This window comes from Ovis canadensis, chromosome 15, assembly GCF_042477335.2.
Source record: "Ovis canadensis isolate MfBH-ARS-UI-01 breed Bighorn chromosome 15, ARS-UI_OviCan_v2, whole genome shotgun sequence".
Lineage (NCBI taxonomy): Eukaryota > Metazoa > Chordata > Mammalia > Artiodactyla > Bovidae > Ovis > Ovis canadensis.
Genome location: NC_091259.1, coordinates 81,226,070 through 81,248,073, shown reverse-complemented (window position 1 = coordinate 81,248,073; position 22,004 = coordinate 81,226,070). Strand labels below are relative to the sequence as shown.

Genomic DNA, 22,004 nt, shown 5'->3' with positions numbered 1-22,004 from the left:
TTGGAAGCCAGCTGCCCACTGTTAGGAAGCTCAGGAAGACCACAGAGACTACGTGGAGCCAGCATGAACCGTCCCCAGCGAGCTCTGCACAGATGGCAGAATCCTGAGCGAGCACATGATTGCTAGTGCTGCTGTTGTTTGTAAGGTTTGTAGTGGTTGGTAACGTGGCAATAAAAAAATGAAACAGCCAATACACATCATGGACTGAGACATAAAAAAAAATCTTTAGTCCTCAGCTGAAAATGCAAAGTACCCCTGTAGACCACAAATTAAGATCCTTATCAAACAAGCCCCCCAACACCGGATGCCGACCTACTACGTCGATACCCTGAGCATGACTCCTTCATCTGTCACAGACACGTCACTGCAACAAGTGACTTCGGCATTCCTTGTGTCAAGATTCCACTCTTCAAAATGGTCTCATTTTACTCTCTGATCTTTCAGAAAAGTTATTCAAACCAGGTGGCGCTAGTGGTAAAGAATCCACCTGCCAATGCAGGAGATGGAAGTGACGTGAGTTTGATCCCTGGCTTGGGAAGATCCCCTGCAGTAGGAAATGGCAACCCACTCCAATGTTCTTGCCTGGGAAACTCCATGGACAGAGGAGCCTGGTGGGTTATAGTCCATGGGGTCGCAGAGTCAGACACAGCTGAGCGACCAAGCACACGTTAATATAAAGGAAAATAATTGAAACGCTCATAGGCCATCTTAGGGTTTATGAACCATTTTCACTGTGGCTAAGCGGAGTTCTCTCCAACCATGCCTACATGGTAAAACTGCTTCCTACCTAGCTTAATAGGGGCCTGTCAAGCCCTGAATGTTGCAATCATTATCAGCTTTGGGGGTAAAATGTGCTAAAAGATCACTAATGGTTTCAACTTGTATCTGCTGTATCTGAGACCATGGTCTGGGACGTATCAAAAGAACACGATTGTCATGGACTAATGTATGAAAGTTTATACATTTTAAGCTTAAAGATAATCATCTTTGGGGTATATACATTAGCCATTCAACATACACTAATCAATTCTTTGCCAGAAATGCAGGCACGAGAGCTATTTCACGTTTTCTGTCATCCTAACAATGAACAAGATGTTCCCAGCCAGTCCCCGACCCCTACTACCACCGGGCCCATCTGATCGCTTTCCTTCTTTCCCCATGTCCCCCCTGGAGCTAGAAAAGAGGCAGCCTTGGGACAGATGCATGCAAGGAGCCATACTCTCCACAAGCCCCGTGTCACAGCAGCCCAACAGGCTCTCAAGGTCTATCTGTATCCTGAATCAGTGGTTCTCAAACACCCAAATTGTAAGAATTACACAGGTAGAGTATGTTAAAATAGAACCCTTGGCCCCAGCACTGGAGGGTTGTAGCAGGAGGCCTAAAATAAAGTCACAGAATGTGTCAAAATAGCAAGCCCCTCACATGTTTATTTTAGGCAGTCAGGTTTGAAATCTTTACTAAATGTTAGACAAACTCCCTTTTAATACAGTGGTTTAAACTTTTTTTTTTTTACTAAAACCTATAATAAAACAACATTTTATATTGTGATCTAACACAGACACAGATGTATTTGAAATAAGTTTCACAAAACAATGCTTATTTAACCTTAATAGTCAGTATTAGCCATAGAATATGTGAACACTGTATTCCTCTATTATTCTATCACTGTTTTTTAAAATACTGGCCATAACTTACTACAATGATTATACCACCTAATTATCAATTACCCACTGTGTGAAAACATACTGTTTTCATATATAACAAAACTGCGGCTAAGGGAACAAAAGCAGTATCCAAATATGAGCTTTACAAATTTTAATGAGTAATAGATCATAAAAAAAGATATTATCACAACAAAATTAATTCAAAGATAATAGAAGTAATTAAGTAATTAAAAAACAAAAATTAAAAACCAAACAGGATCTATAAAGCTAAATTTTTTTTTTTAATTTTAAAATCTTTAATTCTTACATGCGTTCCCAAACATGAACCCCCCTCCCACCTCCCTCCCCATAACATCTCTCTGGGTCATCCCCATGCACCAGCCCCAAGCATGCTGTATCCTGCATCAGACATAGACTGGCGATTCGATTCTTACATGATAGTATACATGTTAGAATGCCATTCTCCCAAATCATCCCACCCTCTCCCTCTCCCTCTGAGTCCAAAAGTCCGTTATACACAGCTGTGTCTTTTTTGCTGTCTTGCACACAGGGTCGTCATTGCCATCTTTCTAAATTCCATATATATGTGTTAGTATACTGTATTGGTGTTTTTCTTTCTGGCTTACTTCACTCTGTATAATCGGCTCCAGTTTCATCCATCTCATCAGAACTGATTCAAATGAATTCTTTTTAACGGCTGAGTAATACTCCATTGTGTATATGTACCACAGCTTTCTTATCCATTCATCTGCTGATGGACATCTAGGTTGTTTCCATGTCCTGACTATTATAAACAGTGCTGTGATGAACATTGGGGTGCACGTGTCTCTTTTAATTCTGGTTTCCTCGGTGTGTATGCCCAGCAGTGGGATTGCTGGGTCATAAGGTAGTTCTATTTGCAATTTTTTAAGGAATCTCCACACTGTTCTCCATAGTGGCTGTACTAGTTTGCATTCCCACCAACAGTGTAGGAGGGTTCCCTTTTCTCCACACCCTCTCCAGCATTTATTGCTTGCAGATTTTTGGATCGCAGACATTCTGACTGGTGTGAAGTGGTACCTCATTGTGGTTTTGATTTGCATTTCTCTAATAATGAGTGATGTTGAGCATCTTTTCATGTGTTTGTTAGCCATCCGTATGTCTTCTTTGGAGAAATGTCTACTTAGTTCTTTGGCCCATTTTTTGATTGGGTCATTTATTTTTCTGGAATTGAGCTGCATAAGTTGCTTGTATATTTTTGAGATTAGTTGTTTGTCAGTTGCTTCATTTGCTATTATTTTCTCCCATTCAGAAGGCTGTCTTTTCACCTTGCTTATATTTTCCTTTGTTGTGCAGAAGCTTTTAATTTTAATTAGATCCCATTTGTTTATTTTTGCTTTTATTTCCAGTATTCTGGGAGGTGGATCATAGAGGATCCTGCTGTGATTTATGTCTGAGAGTGTTTTGCCTATTATGTTCTCCTCTAGGAGTTTTATAGTTTCTGGTCTTACATTTAGATCTTTAATCCATTTTGAGTTTATTTTTGTGTGCAGTGTTAGAAAGTGATCTAGTTTCATTCTTTTACAAGTGGTTGACCAGTTTTCCCAGCACCACTTGTTAAAGAGATTGTCTTTACTCCATTGTATATTCTTGCCTCCTTTGTCAAAGATAAGGTGTCCATATGTGTGTGGATTTATCTCTGGGCTTTCTATTTTGATCCATTGATCTATATGTCTGTCTTTGTGCCAGTACCATACTGTTTTGATGACTGTGGCTTTGTAGTAGAGCCTGAAGTCAGGCAAGTTGATTCCTCCAGTTCCATTCTTCTTTCTCAAGATTGCTTTGGCAATTCGAGGTTTTTTGTATTTCCATACAAATCTTGAAATTATTTGTTCTAGTTCTGTGAAAAATATGGCTGGTAGCTTGATAGGGATTGCACTGAATTTGGAAATTGCTTTGGGTAGTATACTCATTTTCACTATATTGATTCTTCCGATCCATGAACATGGTATATTTCTCCATTTATTAGTGACCTCTTTGATTTCTTTCATCAGTGTTTTATAGTTTTCTATATATAGGTCTTTAGTTTCTTTAGGTAGATATATTCCTAAGTATTTTATTCTTTTCATTGCAATGGTGAATGGAATTGTTTCCTTAATTTTCTTTTTCTACTTTCTCATTATTCGTGTATAGGAATGCAAGGGATTTCTGTGTGTTGATTTTATATCCTGCAACTTTATCCTGCAACATTCATTGATGAGCTCTAGTAATTTTCTGGTGGAGTCTTTAGGGTTTTCCATGTAGAGGATCATGTCATCTACAAACAGTGAGAGTTTTACTTCTTCTTTTCCAATTTGGATTCCTTTTATTTCTTTTTCTGCTGATTGCTGTGGCCAAAACTTCCAGAACTATGTTGAATAGTAGCGGTGAAAGTGGGCACCCTTGTCTTGTTCCTGACTTTAGGGGAAATTCTTTCAATTTTTCACCATTGAGGATAATGTTTGCTGTGGGTTTGTCATATATAGCTTTTATTATGTTGAGGTATGTTCCTTCTATTCCTGCTTTCTGGAGAGTTTTTATCATAAATGGATGTTGCATTTTGTCAAAGGCCTTCTCTGCATCTACTGAGATAATCATATGGTTTTTATTTTTCAATTTGTTAATGTGGTGTATTACATTGATTGATTTGCGGATATTGAAGAATCCTTGCATCCCTGGGATAAAGCCCACTTGGTCATGGTGTATGATCTTTTTAATGTGTTGTTGGATTCTGATTGCTAGAATTTTGTTGAGGATTTTTGCATCTATGTTCATCAGTGATATTGGCCTGTAGTTTTCTTTTTTTGTGACATCTTTGTCAGGTTTTGGTATTAGGGTGATGGTGGCCTCATAGAATGAGTTTGGAAGTTTACCTTCCTCCGCAATTTTCTGGAAGAGTTTGAGTAGGATAGGTGTTAGCTCTTCTCTAAATTTTTGGTAGAATTCAGCTGTGAAGCCATCTGGACCTGGGCTTTTGTTTGCTGGAAGATTTCTGATTACAGTTTCAATTTCCGTGCTTGTGATGGGTCTGTTAAGATTTTCTATTTCTTCCTGGTTCAGTTTTGGAAAATATGTACTTTATAGAAGTAATTAAGTAATTAAAAAACACAAATTAAAAACCAAACAGGATCTATAAAGCTAAATTTTTTAAAAAGAAAAAAGACTAAAGAAATTGACATTTGACAAAACTTAGGTAAGATTAATCAAGATAAAGAGAAAATAAAGCAAAATACCTGGACTGAAAAGGGGACCATAACTCTAAATACTGCATGTATTTAAAAGATAAGATGGTATCAATGAACTTATGCCAATACACTTAAACAGTTGAATGAAATGGGAAAATTGTTTTATCCTATCCCTTATCAAAACAGTCTCAGGCAGAAATAGCCATCCTTGACAGCTCTACAACACTAAAGAAATTGAATCGAAAATTAAGAATCTTTTCCAATAAAAAAAATTCCAGGTCCAAAAGATTTGCCAAGTTCTACCAAACATTCAAGAAACAATAATTCCAATTTTACACAAATTACTCCAAAGTTCAGAAAAAAGAAGAACTATTCCCCAACCTATTTTAGGAGTCTAGTATAATATTAATACCAAAAATCTTAGACCAGAGGTTCTCAAATTTTGGTCTAGGGACTCCAGAGGGTCCCCAAGATTCTTTCAAATGATCTATTTTTTATAACAATGCGGACATTATTTTTTCACCTTCATTTGCCAGAGATGACATGATGTGTGATAAAGCAAAGACTGAAGGCAGAAGTAGATATGAGAATCCACCTGTCTTCTGTTAAGTTTTTCCAAGCATAATGAAAGATATCAACTCATAGCTTCAAGATACTCAACTCCAAGTACAGTACATACCAAACAAAACACACACACAAAAAACCAAAAACAAAAGCCCCAACTAGATATGTCAAAATAAAACCACTGAAAAGAAAGCCAAAGAAAAACATTAAAAGCAGCTAGAGGGGAGGGAATCTATTCAAGATTAAAAACTATATGTGACAGGCTAAAGATATTTAGAACACCAAACAGAATATCTATGGCAGGCAGAGAATGATTTCCAAAGTGAAATGCAGAAGATGCAAATCATAAGATTAAATTCAGTGTTTCAATTAAGAAATGTTGCTCATCAAAAGACATCATAAGGAAATAAAGAAGATAAGCTGCAAACTAGAAGGTATCTGCAATACGCATAACCAATAAGGACTATTAATAGCAACCAGAATAAAGAACTCCTACAAAGTAATAAGAAACAAACAAAAAATCCAACATAAAAGAAAACTTAGACAAAAGATTTAAAAAGGAATTTCACAACAGAGGCAACAAAATGGCACAGAAACATCTGAAAAGATGTTTAGTCTAATTAATGGGCTGCTGCTGCTAAGTCGCTTCAGTCATGTCTGACTCTGTGCAACCCCATAGACGGCAGCCCACCAGGCTCCCCTGTCCTTGGGATTTCCCAGGCAAGAACACTGGAGTGAGGTGCCATTGCCTTCCCCGAATTAATGGGCAGAGAAAGCAAAACCACAATGAGACATCTACATACGAGCATGGGAAAAAGTCAGCGTCAAATATCACCAAGTGCTGGAGGGGACCTGGAGCCACAGGACTCCAAGAGGAGGAGTATGACCTCCAGGGTCCCACAGGGGGAGCAGGAGGCCTGGAGAGAGGAGAGTCTGACACCTACCATGCTGGACGCCTAGGCGTCACATCTTGCTTCCTACCTGTCACAGTTTGGGTCTCCCCATGATACCCCCAAGAAAGAACCAGAGACTGAACGGGGGTGCAGGTAGTTTTACCCGGGAGCTGGAGTACAGGGCGAGGGGAGAGAGGGAACCAGGGAAGGCCACTACGAGTGTGTCACTAAGCTGGGTAACAGGGGCTCGTTAGGAAGCCTCTGAGGAGCCATGCAGACCTCACACGTCCCTCAGATGGAGGAGAGGCCAAGGCATTTATCTGCCGACTCCTATCCATGATTGCTTACCAGTTATCACGTGTTAGCATCAGGTCACACCCTGTACTTAACAGCCCTCGAAAGGTCTGGATATTATTATCCTTTCCTCGATGTACCACAAGTCTGATAAGAACCTATAGTTCCCTTGAGGAAGAACTGGGGGGGGGGGGGGCGGCAGGAGGTATCTGTCTATATTTTCTGGGATGTGGCAAAGGTTTTCTTCCAAGAGATCCAGCCTCCCCCTCAATCCATGGGACACAGGTCTGGGTGCGGGCTCACATCTGAAAACCAGGTGATCGTGACTCTTCCCCTGCAGCAGCTGACATCAGCCTTTCACCTGCCAGCTCTTGCCTTTTTTTCCTTTCAGGTTATACAGTGAAGCAATACCCTAGTTGGCTGCCCGTCTACACTATCTATAGGAGTGCCAGGCTCTATTAGCATCACAGCGGGTCCAGAAACACTGGTTTTGAGTTGGGCCTCATTGCTTATTATGAATATCGTGTCTACCTTGCCTCTGATGGTTAGTGCCAACACCCAGCCTCTGCCATTTCAGAATCCTGTCATCCTCATTGATAGTTGGGGACCCAGTTCCATGGTCAAACCTCATAAAGTCAATCCTGGTCTACAAAGGAGAACCAACATTGAGACTCTCAAACATGCTGGTCCCTTCATCGGAGTTCCACATCACCAGAGGGAAGGAGACCGCCCTCCTGGGAACACAGGCAGGAGCTGAGCCTCTGGCCTCAGGTAATAAATCTATTCTAAATCTCCACCTCTCTGAACCTTCTAAGCCCTTCCTCAATATTCTGCCAACACAGCTCCCACACCTTACCTCATGTACTCCAGACTAGGGTTTCTCAGTCTCAGTATTACTGACATTTTGGGCCAGATGGTTCATTTCTGTGAGGAGCTGTTCTGTAGAAGGTTTAGTTAGCATCCTCAGTCTCTATTTAAGAGAAGCCAGAAGCAACCACCAGTTATGACAACTAAAAATATGCCCAGATATTGCCAAATAATCCCTGTGGAGGCAAAATCGCCCCCAGTTGAGAACCAACTGTATCACTGCCATGTCCAAACTTCCAAGAGCCTGCCCAGCGGCATATCAGAACCAGCTTGTCGTTGCCAGGCCATTACATTCTGAATCCGGGGAGTACACTTCCAAAAGTCTCTTCCATTCAGCTTCACAGTCCCCGCTACCCCACGCTTGGCCTGCCCCTGTCAAGATTCTTGCCCGTGTGTTCCTCAAGTTCCCGCTGGTCCACAGCAGCCAGGTCCTACAGCTCTTCCAATGCAACAGCTACCATCCCAGCAGCAGGGGCTATACTCCCCCACTTAGCTGGTGCTGAGATCTGAGGGAGGGGCGGGCAACACCGAGGGGGGAGAAGCACCACCTTGTGAGGTATCCTCCTCCGGACAGGGCTTTGCAGGGCATTAGGCAGAAGGAGTTTCTTCTTAATGAGAGATACTTCGGCTGGTCCAGGGGATCTAGGAAACCTCAGAGTTCTTCAGTGCATCCACCCAAAAATCTCCATCCTAAGACCCTGGGTCCCACTTCTTCCCTATCATGGCCCCGACATTAGCAGAGGCGGCACATCAAGGCCATGCACTCAGCTTCCTCTGCAGCTCTGCCACAACTGCAATTAAATTCTGGGCCTGGTTTTCAACACAGAACGTGCTCCCTGCTCCTGCCAGCTTCAGGAAACGCCGCCACGGAACCACGTCTTTCACAGTGCCTCCCGAGTTGATACCTGGCTAATCTGACCCAGATCACACCTCAAGGCCTCTAAGGGAGCTAACAAGGGCCAACCAACTCCACCAGCCTTATCCTGACCCTGGTCCACATGCTGCTCAAGCACTTAAGAGTTCCTGCCCTAGCCAATGCTTTCCTTTCGACCTGAACCTCATCCCAATCCACCACTGGTCAGTCTGACTGCTCAGTGATGCTAGAGGGCACCGGGGGGTCCTCAACACCTCACTTACCCCCACCAAAGGGGTCCTGGGTGCCACCTTAGGGTGAGTCAGTCCAATCTCACAACACTATTCTCAGGGCCTGCTTTCTACAGCCGCTTCCAGTAGCAGCCTTAGTTTACGTTCCACCAAACTAAGGGTGCAGGTAGCTTGCAGAAGACGAATCCAGAAAACCAGAGAGAGGGAGTAAGGAGCACAGTCAGGGAAGAATGGGAAGCCAGGAGGGCACTACTGAGCTGGTTGCCATACTGAACTGAGCGGATGGGGCTCTCCTACTGGTGTCCCTCTGAAAAACGCACCTGAGAACCGTTCCATGCAAGGACATCATCCACTAAAATCCATCCAAACCCATTCTCCAACCCCCTCACCTCCACTGAGAGCTGTTCCCCAGGATATAGACTCATGTTTCTGAGGTTTATCTGCCCTGGTTAAGTGAGCACTTAGAAAAACAGCTGAGAGAGATGACAAGTCCTGAAGGTGGAATAAAAACCCCTAATGGAAGAAATGAGGGGAAGAGCCTTAAACAAAAAACAGCCCCTTACCAAGTAGAGCTTTAGGGACAGAGAGCTTTTACAGGCTTCATTACAGCACTCGCCAGATTGTATTAACTGGTTATATAACTGTAAGTCTCCCTTCGACTGGTCATCATTTTCTTGTAGTCAGAGTTTTCATCTCTGCTAAATATTCCCAGCATCCACTAGGTTGGTGCCAAAGTAATTACAGTTTCAGATCCTGAACTTTAAATCATTATAACTAGGCTCAAACACATCTATTTTAATCAAAACAGGAACCATTACAATCAACATATTTTTGCCAATGAGAAATAAGTTTGTTTATTCTTGTAGCATAAAAATCTGCGCTTTGGGATTCAGCGAACTCTTGGAAAGCATTTTCTGTGTCCTGCTGATTATAGAAGCGTTTTCCCTGAAAAAAGTTGTAGAGATGCTTGGAGAAGTGGTAATCAGTTGGCGAGAGGTCAGGTGAATACGGCAGATAAGGCAAAACTTGGCAGCCCAGTTGGTGCAACTTCTGGGCATTGTCAGGTGAGGAACTGGGCCCTTTCTGTTGACCAGTGCTAGCTGTAGGCATTGCAGTTTTTGATGCATCCCGTCAAACGGCTGAGCATACTTCTCAGATGTAATGGTTTTGCCAGGATTCAGAAAGCTGCAGTGGATCAGACGGGCAGCAGGCCACCAAACAGTGGCCATGACCTTTTTTTTTTTTTTTGGTGCAAGTTTGGCTTTGGGAAGTGCTCTGGGGCTTCTTCTCAGTCCAGCCACTGAGCTGGTCATCAGTAGTTGTGGTATAAAATCCACTTTTTGTCGCACTTCACAATCCAACAGAGAAACAGTTTGTTGTTGCTGCATAGAATAAAAGATGACATTTCAAAATGATGATTTTTTTTTATTTTTTGGTCAACTCGTGAGGCACCTACTTAACGCGCTTTTGCACCTTCCCAATTTGCTCCAAATGCTGAATGACCTTAGAATGGTCAATGTTGACTTCCTGGGCAAGTTTTCATGCAGCTGTCAGAGGATCAGTCTCCATGATCCTCTCGTTGGTCACTGTCAACTTCCAATGGCCAGCCACTGCACTCCTCGACTTCCAGGCGCTTGTCTCCTTTGCAAAACTTCTTGAACCACCACTCCACTGTACGTTCAGTAGCAGTTCCTGGGCCAAATACACTGTTGATGTTACAAGTTACCTCCGCTTCTTTATGACCCATTTTAAACTCAAATAAGAAAAATAATTCGAATTTGCTTTTTGCCTAACAACCTTTCCATTGTCTAAAATACATATAAAATAAACAGCAAGTAATAATTCATTAGCCAAAAAAGTGAGAAATGAGCATTAAAATGATGTATAGCATAAACACATTTATTTAAGAATGCATTCCAATACCAAATGGCAAAGCTCAACGATGTAAAACCGCGATTACTTTTGTACCAACCTAATAATACCATGTCTAGAACACACTTCACATAAACAGAAATGTTTGCTGAATGAAGGGAGTGTCTCTATCTCTCCCGGCTCCGTCAATGCACACACTGTTCAAGGTCCCAGTTTTGAGTAATTACATGGTGATGAACTTTGATTATTTTCTTTCTTGACTAAGGGTTTCCAAAGAAGAGAAAAATGGCCAGGTAATTCCACAGACAGAATTTTCCATACTTACCCCTGACTGCCCTCTTCTCCCCTAACACTGAGTGTCCCCACAGAGGACGAACCAAGAGGAATTTTCTAATGATGAATGTTTGTTCCATATAATACCACAACATGGGTCAAAATAAGAATTTCAGAGCAAAGTACGATAAACAATAGCCTTCCTGAAGCACACCAAACTTGTCCCTGTTAAACACTGGAATCATCCGGCTGGAGGTCAGGCACTGAATCACTGGAAAACTCTTCCAACTCGACTGTCAAGATGAGACGCGTTTTCTGTTCCTGGAATTATTTATTCCTAAACTCTGCCTGAATAGCCTTTCCGCGATGCTTAGTCCAAAGTTTTCAGCCACAAACTCTCATCTTCTTAAACTGTGTAGAAGCTGAACTCTTGGAGGCCCTGCTACGGTGGAACTCAACCCACCTGTTCCTGAAAACAAAGGAACTAAATATTGGCCCAAGCAGGAAAATCTCCAATTCACTGCCTTACCTGATAGGGTCCTTTATAATTAAAGTTCTGTTAAAGCTAACTACCCCTAAAAATGATTTCAAATTAAAAAAAAATAAAAACCCTGTGTCCCTTGGTGAGAATTATACTATAATTAATACAAAGCATATAATTAAGGAACTAATAACTAAACTTTACTGCAGACCTACTACATGCCAGGATCTGTTTTAAGTACTTTGTTAACTTGGTGTTAACTTAGTCTTCCTAACGGGCTTTCCTGGTAGTTCACCTGGTAAAGAATCCACCCACAATTCGGGTGATCTGTGTTCGATCCCTGGGTTGGGAAGATCCCCTGGAGGAGGGCATGGCAACCCACTCCAGTATTCTTGCCTGGAGAATCCCATGGAAAGAGGAGCCTGGCGATCTACAGTCCATCGGGTCGCAAAGAGTCGGACACAACTGAGTGACTAAGCATAGCACAGACTTTCTAACAGGCTCAAGTGAGGAGCTATGATTATCCTCATTTTACAAACAGGGAAAGTGTAACAAGGAAGGCTACATCTCCATACAACTAGAAAATGCCCATGCTAGGATTTGGAGGCTGGCAGTCTGGCTCTGGAGCCTGAGCTCTTAACCCCCAGGTGAAGCTGCCTCCTCAGCAGCGACCCTTAAAAGCCTGAATAAGATACACCTTTTTCATTTCTCAATTAACCAGCATAACTAGACAGATGCAAATCTATCCATTTTATACCAATGTTTGCAACCAGATGGCTTAAAGTCACTGCAAGTGAGGAGTGATGGAAAGTGAGTCATATATTTATTACTCTAAATAGCCTTTGAGCTCTGAAATTTACAGACTAAGTCCAGTTTAAGTTCTCAGGGCATGCAATTGACAGAGAAAAGGGACTTAAATGGACATATTTCTGTTTCAAGACATCTTCAGACAAATATATCAAGGACAGGGCTAGATGAGCGCTTCCCAGTAAGTTACACCGAGCAACTTTAACCTCAAAATCGTATACATATTATCTAGTTCCCACCGCCAGTATGTAAAACGCCAAATAACCTCTGAGTTTCAAGTAGCTGCCCAGAGCCCCAAATACCGCTGGCCACGGCTCACCTGAGCATCCAGTCCTGCCCGAGGCATCGGGTACCGCACGGAACGCCACTGCCCACGGCAGGGCCCAGAACTCAAACACCCCCGCTGGAGGAAGCAGAACCCTGGACTCGCGGGGAGGAGCTGGCAGCGGGCAAAGGTCACGGCAGAGGGAGGGCCCTTCGGGAAAGGAAGCCACGGGATCCCGGGAGAAAGGAAAGGTGCAGGAAGCGAGCGAGGGAGACAGGTGGGCAACCAACGTGCGGGGAGGGGCCGGGTGATGGAGAAGGCGGGGCGGGAGTCAAGGCGCCCCCCAAGCGGGAGAGCACCAGGAGCGGCTCCGCCAGGGAGGGGATGGAGGTCGTCTCCCGCAGCCCTCGGACCTCCGCGCGGCCCGCGCTTCCCCGGAGATCCCGCGGCCCGGGGAGGCCCGAGTCCGCATCGGGGGCCCGCCCGGCCCTTCCGCGCCGCGCTTACCTCGGCCACGGCTGCCTCCGGCTGGGCCCCGCGCTGGTCACCGGCTCATGCCGCGGGGCGCGGGCCACAGCCGCCCGAGTGGGATGGCGCGGAGCTCCCGGCCGCCACCGCCGGGCCGGGAGTGCGGGAACGAGCGGAGGAGCCCCGGGAAGGCCACTGCGCTCGGCGGTCTGACACCCAGCGCACCGCGCATGCGGGAGCGGCCGGGGCCGCGCCTCCTGCTGGACGGGAGGAGTCAGGGCACCGCTCAGGGCTTCTCCCTGGCAGGTGGGTGAGGCTCAGGCTCCCAGGGAAATTCAGAGGACCGGCAGCCTCCTTCACAACGAAAGAAACTGCAAACTGAACAACGGTTCACTTGTAAAAATGTAGAACTGACAGAAATGTAACAGTCTGAGTATAATCAGTATTGATGACGGTGCAACATTCCTGAAGAGTAATTTGCTAGTATCCATCACACGCAAAAAAATTAAAAGGGGCTTGCTCCTTGAAGGAAAAGCTATGGCTAAACAGCTTATTGGAGAAGGCAATGGAAACCCACTCCAGCACTCTTGCCTGGAAAATTCCATGGGCAGAGGAGCCTGGTAGGCTGCAGTCCGTGGGGTCGCTCAGGGTCGGACACGACTGAGGGACTTCACTTTCACTTTTCACTTTCATGCATTTGGAGAAAGAAATGGCAGCCCACTCCAGTGTTCTTGCCTGGAGAATCCCAGGGACAGGGGAGCCTGGCGGGCCGCCTTCTATGTGTCGCACAGAGTCGGACACGACTGAAGTGACTTATCAGCAGCAGCAGCAAACAGCTTATTAAAAAGCAAAGACATCACTTTGCCGACAAAGGTCCGTCTAGTCAGCTATGGTTTTTCCAGCAGTCATGTATGGGTGTGAGAGTTGGACCATAAAGAAAGCTGAGCACGAAGGACTGATGCTTTCAAATTGTGGTGTTGGAGAAGACTCTTGAGAGTCCCTTGGACTGCAGGGAAATCCAACCAGTCCATCCTAAAGGAAATCAACCCTGAATATTCACTGGAAGGAGTAATGCTGAAGCTGAAGCTCCAATACTATGGCCACCTGATACACAGAGCCAACTCATTAGAAAAGACCCTGATGCTGGGAAAGATTAAAGGCAGGAGGAGAAGGGGATGACAGAGGACAAGACGGTTGGATGGCACTACCGACTCAGTAGACATAGGTTTTAGCAAGTTCAGGGAGATGGTGAAGGACAGGGAAGCCTGGCATGCTGCAGTCCATGGGGTCGCAAAGAGTTGGACACGACTGAGCAACTGAACTGATCAAACATAAAATGCCAGTAACTTTCCCCAACAATCCCTCTGTATGGAGTTTACCCTATGGATACTCTCAACGGACATTTTCTCAAAAATATTCATTACAGTACTGTGTCTAATAATATCAAAAACCCAAACACAACCAAAATAAACTATAGAAAACTTGATATTAAAATAAATTATGATGAGAATGTAATAATGAGAGAATGCGTATGTATGTTGGTATAGAAAAATCACAAACATGTTAATATGAAAACATGGTTTAAAACAGTAGCCAAGGGACTTCCTTGGCAGGCCAGTGGTTAAGACTCCTCACTTCCACTTTAGGGGTCATGGCTGGATCCCTAATTGGGGAACTAAGATCCCACATGCCACCCGGTATGGCCAAAACAAAATAAATTTTGTTTAAAAAAAAAACGGTAGACAAGTATGACTCTCTTTATGTAATAAAATATACATATATATGTATGCAGAAACAGAAGACAAAATATATAGATAGACGCTTAAATGCAGGCATATATATATATATGTTTTATATATATAAAGGATATATATACATAAACACACATATATATATCATTTTTTCTGTAAAGAAGCCAAGAAGCAATAAACAGTTTTAAAGGAATTAATTGTGGAGGTGGAAATGGGAGGAGGAAAAGCTTTCACTTTAATTTTGTTTCTTTCTGTATTATTTACATGATCTAGCCTTCATGCACAGCAAAACCCCTATGTAAGACAGTAAGTGGAGTCTTAAAAATTCAATCAAAATGCAGAGTGATGTTACTGAGAAGTTAATGAAATGACCCCACTGAGCCTGTGCAGTTTACAGACACTGGTTGCAGAATCCATATCCATCTAATCCCAGCTGTACCTCAGCACCATCTGGTGGAAGCCGTCATTTAGAGCTTAAATATTCATGAGGGTAATTTTGAAGCTAGATATACACTGGGGCTTCCAGCAGCAACAGAGATTCCAAGAATATTCCTGTGAGGTAATGCCTGCTTGTCACAGATCCAGAGAGACTGGGACAAGACTATTCTGGAGACAGGAAACCCACATTCTGCATCCCTACATCTAAGAGAACATTTGCTCTGCTCCCCAAACCCACATCCCCCTTAAAAATGATAAGACATTCAGCACACATACACCACATCTGAGATATGGATAAGTGGAAAGCATGTTCACTTTCTTCTTTTTCTCTTTTTCTGTATATATATGTATATATATATGTATATATATATATATATGTTTTAAATTAACTATTCATATTTTCATTAAATGAAGACTTTCTGTGTTAAAGACCAGTGTTAGGCATCACCTTTGAAGAAACTGCCTATCTTAATCACTTTTTATATAACCCTAAACATGCACAGTGCCTGGCACATAGAAAGTGCTAAATGAATACTTTTTGAATGAATTAAAGGGTACCCAGAATTAAAGGGTGCCCAGATGCTGGAGGAGCTCAATAAAAAGAAAACAAAGATGCAAGGAAGATTCATCAAAGCAGAGCAGAAAGAGTGACATAGGAAAATATGAACAAGATGCCACAGAGTTCAAAAGAGAAAGTGGTCACATCCAATTGGAACATAGGACGACTTTCCTGGAGGCTCAGCAGTAAAGACTCTGCCTGTAATGCAGGAGCCACAGGAGACGTGGGTTAGACCTGTTCTTGCCTGGAGAAGCCCATGGACAGAGGAGCCTGGCAGGCTGTAGCCCGTAGGGTCGCAGAGTTGCACATGACTGAGTGATTTAGTATGCACACAGGAAGACTTCATACAAAAATTAATACCTTTGCCGGTCCCAGAGGATAGTTAGGATTTTGACAAGTAGAGGGTGAAGAGGGCATTCCAGGCAGAGAGAAAAAAGCATAATCAAAGGCATAGATACAAGAAAGAAGGAGAAGCAATCAGAAACAGCAAGTGTTAAACCAATGTGGCTAAAATGATGGGGCTACACTTAAAAGAATAGAAATCATGTGAGGAATTAGAGATGAGAAAGTACAGAAGCTGTGATATGCAATGCATATACATGCAGTAGCAGGAGACCCCAGTTCTGTTCCTGGGTCAGGAAGTTCCCCTGGAAAAGGGATAGGTTACCCACTCCAGTATTCTTGGGCTTCCCTGGTGGCTCAGACGGTAAAGAATCCACTTGCAATCTGGCAGACTTGGGTTCAATCCCTGGGTTGGAAAGGTCCCCTGGAGGAGGGCATGGCAACCCACTCCAGTGGGTTCTGGCCTGGAGAATGCCATGGACTGTATAACCCATGGCATCACAAAGAGTCGGACATGACTGAGTGACTTTCACTTTCACCACTCTTGGAGTTCTCTGCTGGGCACTTTTTGAAAGTGAGTTTACAACGAAGAGGCATTGCTAGTGTGGAGTTGAATCCCAGGCTTACCACTTCCTTTACATCATATCAGCTTGCAAGAATGGAGAAAGGTATATTCCCCGAGGAAGAAGACTCCGTGAAGGGATTATCCTGTTGTATTTGATGCTGGCTCAGCTTAAACAACACGGGCAGGCAGCCTGGTGGACCAGGAAACGTCTATCAGTACCAGAGCAAATATAATGAACTCTCTCAGAAGGACCCTGAGCTCACAGAAGAAGTAAAGAAAATATACAAGGAGCCAAAAGTGGAGGTGATGTGAGAAAACTGAGGGCTGACGTTACAGCTTGGGCAAACAGCACATGTGGGAAAACCCATGTAAAGCTATCAGCCTGAGGTGGAAGACTGAAAAAGAACTTGCTCAACATCAGGAGCAAAATAAATAAGCCAAAATAAAATAAATAAATAAGCTTGTCTATCTTGGTCTAGAGAATGGAAAAGGAAGAGTCTCTGCTGAGTCCTTAATTTCAAGCTTCACAAGGTGGGATTGAATGGACACTTCAGGCATGGTTCAGGAGGTTCCGCACCTGAAGAGTAACTTGCAGTGTTACCAACCCAGGTTGGTGACACCTGATGAAGGAGACAGAAGTCCTCTCTGGAGGGTCACACCCTCAATGCAAGCTGTCCAGGATTCTGACAGATCAAACCGTGACAAACAGAAGCTCACAATCTGGAATTACGAAGCACACAAAGAATACACCGGTCAGCAGGAACTACAAACAGCAGAAACTTAACCTGCAGAACTGCAGAGAACTGGATCATGAGAAACAGATAGAAAATAAGGAAGTTTATGGTGCTCAGAGACTTCAAAGATGAAACACTAAATGTCAGAGAGAAACAAGATGATTTTTCCCCAAAGACCAAAGAGATTGAAGAAGTACTAAATATAAAAATTGACCTTAAAAACGCAATGCATAACCTAAATCATAGGTTAGACACAATTAATAAACTGAGATAGAGATCTGAATAAATAAATCAGAATGCAAATTCAAGGGAAAAAAAAAAACACAAGGAGATGGAATACAGGACAGGCAAGTTGAAAGAGGAGGGGAATAAACGAAGAAAATGCAGAATATATCCAGAAGCAGGGACCGGAGTAAATGTGGTAGGAGCAGTGCCCAAGGAGCCGGTCGCTAAGATTCTTCCACTATTGGACAAAGATGATCATCTGTAATAGACGGACAAGAAGACTAACAGCAGACACCTCAGCAAAAACGAAAGGGGACTTCCCTGCTGGCTCAGTGGTAAAGAATCTGCCCGCCGATGCAGGAGATGCGGGTTTGATCCCTGATCTGGGAAGATTCCCACATGCCACGGAGCGACAGGTCCATGCACCACAGCTACTGAGCCGGTGCTCCAGAGCCTGGAAGCGGCAACTATTGAAGACTACGCACCCTGGAGCCCGTGCTACCCAGCAAGAGAAGCCACTGCAATGAGAAGCCCGAGCACCACAACGAGAGGGCAGGCCCCACTTGCTGCACCCACAGCAAGCCCATGCATAGCAAGGAAGACCCAGCACAGCCAGAATAAACAAATACATAAATCGTTTTTCAAAAAGAACAAGAAAGAAACACATTTTCAGACAAATACGAATAGGAAGAATCTACCATCAGCAGACCCTTCCTAACAGAGTATCTTAAGAGATGTATTTCAGGAAAAAGAATATTAAAACCAGAAGAAAGAACTGGGATGAAGTAAAGTGAAGTGAAAGCAAATGTGTTAGTCACTCAATCATGTCTGACTCTTTGCGACCCCATGGACTGTAGCCCGCCAGGCTCCTCTGTCCATGGGATTGTCCAGGCAAGAATACTGGAGTGGGTTACCATGCCCTTCTCCAGGGAATCTCCCCAACCCAAGGGATCAAACCTGGGTCTCTCACATTGCAGGCAGATTCTTTACCGTCTGAGCCACCAAGATAAAAGAGATGAAATAAAGAAGTAAAGAGATGAAGTAGAGAGGTCATGAAATTGACAAACTCATGGGTAAATCAAAGCAAATAGTCCTTGTATAAAACTATAATGATAACACATTGGAAATTAAAAATGAGGCATTCACCCCACGTTCACTGAAGCATTATTCACACTAGTCAAGATACAGAAACAACCTGTCTATGGGCGAAGAATGGATAAAGAAATTGGGGTATATTCATGTAGTGAAATAGTATTCAGCCATGAAAAAGAAATAACTCCTGCCATCTAGGACAACATGGATGAACCTCAAGGGCATTTTGTGAAGTGAAATAAGAGAAATACAAATGTTAATACTGTATGATCTTTCTTAGAGGAGTGTGTGAGTCACTCAGTTGTGTCCAACTCTTTGCTACGCTATGGACTGTACCCCGCGCCCCCCCCCCCCACAGGCTCCTCTGTCCATAGGATTCTCCAGGCAAGAATATTGGAGTGGGTTGCCATTTCCTTCTCCAAGGGATCTTCCTGACCCAAGGAATCTAACCCGTGTCTCCTGCCTTGGCAAGTGGGTTCTTTACCACTAGTGCATCTGGGAAGCCCTGTTATTTTATATGGAATCTAAAAAACAAAACAAACACACACAAAATTCAGCTTATAGACACAGGGAAGAGAATGGTGGTTGCCAGAGGTGGGGGTGGGGAGAGGAAGAACTGGGTGAAGGGGGGAAAGGCGAAAAGAAAAAAATGGAAATTTTGTAGCAAATACCCATATATCCACCATCTATATATGCCATTACTATTTTACAGTACTTGTCACATGTCTATCTATCTATTTCCTGATCCATCATTTTTCTGTTGCATTTCAAAATAAGTTGCAGATATCAGCAGTTACGTCTGAATATTTTATTGAATGTATATAATGAACTAGAGATCAATATTTTGCAGTTATTTCTTATGAGATAAAATTTATGTATAATAACATGCACATATATTGTACTTTCTCTTTAAATTAGGGAATAACAAGAGCTTTGGCAGATGAAGGGCGAAAAGTAATGGCAGAAGAAAGGAGAAAAATTTTTCCTTCATACAAAAATTATACCTCCCCTATACTCATATAAACATCTTAAAAAAAGAAATTAAGTTAGGAAACAAATATGCAACAGAAAAAATGAACAAAAGTAATAATTCCTCATGAAAAACTCATAAACTAGTAACACTGACTTTAGAAAAAAAACATTATAAGACTGTTCATGATAAAAATAAATGTAGAACAGAAGTCACCAATATGAGGAGTAGATGGGGGGATATTCCTATATAAAGAAAAAAAAAGAACGTACTACTGATACATACAAATGTATAGACCTCAAAACATCAAGGTGAGTGATATAACCCAGACCCAAAAGTGAACAAATATATAATTCCTTTGACCTGGAAACTTTAAGCGTGGAACTAGAAGTCAGAATAGCATTTGCCTGTAGGGGATTAGCAGTCCATGAGGTCACAAAGAATCGAACATGACTTAGTGACCAAACAACAGCAACAGGGGATTGAGAGACGTCAGTAAGAGCTTAGAGGGATTTATACAGTAATGGCAGTGTTTCACATCACAATGGGGATATTGGTTACATAGATGTATATATTTGTCAAGGCCATTGAGTCTTACAATGAACATCCGTCCAATTCACTGTAGGTAAACGTTACCACATTTTTAAAAAATCAATAGAATGCAATGTTTAAGCTGAAGCTCAAAAGACTTCTAAGAGCAGTACTAGACCTAGATGGTATTTTTAACTCTCCTAGGGCTTTCCCTAAGTAGAATTTTTTATTTTACTGTGTACAACTTTCATATGGTTTTAAAAACAAAAAGCATTAAAGACAAACCCAGGAAAACCAAAAAAAGTGAAAGAAAAAAAAAATTCTCACTCCTGTTTTTGTTTCCCATCCTCCCAATTCCCTGTAGGCAATTACTAGTCTTAATTTCTTTTGAATTCTTTTTCAGACTCTCTAAGCAAAAACGAAGGCCTTAAATTTTGACTTAGGGTGGTGGAGTCTGAGAAAACATGATGTCAAACCTTGAATATCCTGTTGAGAGTCATGTAGGCTTAGAACTGTTGTTAGAAATGTTCACATCAGAACTGGAAATTCTGTTTGACCTGGCCTTCAACCAAACTGGGGTCATGACTTTTCAAAACACAATTTCCAGGGGTCAAGAACCTGCCAGCCAATGCAGGAGATGTAAGAGACTCAAGTTCGATCCCTGGGTTGGGAAGATCCCCTGGAGGATGAAATGGCAGCCCGCTCCAGTATTCCTGCCTGGAGAATCCCATGGACAGAGGAGCCAGATGGGCTACAGTCTATATATCACAGACTCAGACACAACTGAAGCGGCTTAGCACGCACACAACCTGACTTGGAATCTCGGCTCTGCTGTTTTTGTCGGTATGTGACTTTGGGAACGTCATTTCATCTATTTAGGACTCAGTTTCCTCATCTCCAGCTTCCCTGGTGGCTCAGATGGTAAAGAGTCTGCCTGCAATGCAGGAGACCTGGGTTCAATCCCTGGGTCAGGAAGATCCCCTGGAGAAGGAAATGGCAACCCACTCTGGTGTTCTTGCCTGGGAAAATCCCATGGACAGAGGAGCCTTGCAGGCTACAGTCCACGGGATTGCAAAGAGTCAGACACAACTGAGCGACTTCACTCTCCTCATCTTTAAAATGGGGGGTGATAATGCCAGTTTCCCAGTGTGGTTAGAGTTAGGAATGCTACCTGTAAATCAGCCTATGTGGTGTCCCAGGCATACAAGGCATTCACATAAAGACAGGGCAGAGGGATCAATCAGTGAAAGGCTGCTGCTGCTAAGTCGTGTCCGACTCTGTGCGACCCCATAGACGGCAGCCCACCAGGCTCCCCCGTCCCTGGGATTCTCCAGGCAAGAACACTGGAGTGGGTTGCCATTGCTTTCTCCATCAGTGAAAGGCGGGAAGAGGAAAAATCCTAACCCACAGAGCACAGTTTATAGAAAGTGAACGCTGATTTCACCAACATGTTCTTTACAGAGGAACGAGGAAAGAGACGGCTTTTCCAAACAGGAGCGCCAGCACCAGAGAAGGGGCCTCAAGTGAGCAGCGGTTCAGAAAGCTCCTTTGGGCTCGGAAAGAAAGCATCCCTGGGGATGGAGTGGGTGGCCCTTTCGTGCTTAGGGGGGAAGGCCAGCCTGAGATAGCTCGTCCCCTGAGCAGTTCAGGGCCCCTGATCTCCCTGCAGTCATGGCAAGGTCACTCTGGCGCACCATCAAGAGTAAAGGGAGCTCCTTGCCAGGAAGACCGCACCCTGGAGACAGACGCCCTGCCCGGCTCCCCCCAGGGGCCCATTCACTTCATCCCAAGCAGAGGCTGGTCCCGCGTCCTGGTCCCAGGTGTGCCGTGGGCCCCCACATCCTACGTGCAGGGAGAATAACCTGAACATAACAGAGTTGAATTCCTTTCTCCTGGTACTTTGGAAATCATCACTCTTTTCTCCCTTGGTGGGGGTGTGCTCGCTCTGACACGTGTTGTTCCTTTGATTTGTTTCCCTGGCAATAAAGACAGAAGACTGAAGGCACCATCAGAAGGAGGTACAGGTTGTTTGTTTTCACGTC

General features: G+C 43.5%; 1 protein-coding gene and 1 long non-coding RNA gene across 3 annotated transcripts in view; one reads left to right on the top strand and one right to left on the bottom strand.

Moving 5' to 3' along the window:
• The window catches only part of EXT2 (exostosin glycosyltransferase 2), a 144,614-nt gene extending 131,596 nt beyond the window's left edge, over nucleotides 1–13,018 (bottom strand). Inside the window, exon 1 of one of the 2 annotated variants that reach the window (XM_069553930.1) lies at nucleotides 12,795–13,018. Coding sequence is in view for 1 of the 2 variants with exons in the window: in XM_069553931.1 (XP_069410032.1) it covers nucleotides 12,342–12,368 (27 nt within the window). In the remaining variant the exon portion in view is untranslated. Of the gene's footprint in view, nucleotides 1–12,341; nucleotides 12,448–12,794 lie in introns of those variants that run through there. The other variant, XM_069553931.1, reaches the window with a different exon arrangement.
• LOC138420624 (uncharacterized) lies at nucleotides 12,467–21,976 on the top strand. The gene is made up of 3 exons (XR_011249251.1): nucleotides 12,467–12,564; nucleotides 20,570–20,805; nucleotides 21,424–21,976. It is a non-coding gene; the product is annotated as an uncharacterized lncRNA (long non-coding RNA).
• The last annotated feature ends 28 nt before the right edge of the window (nucleotides 21,977–22,004 follow it).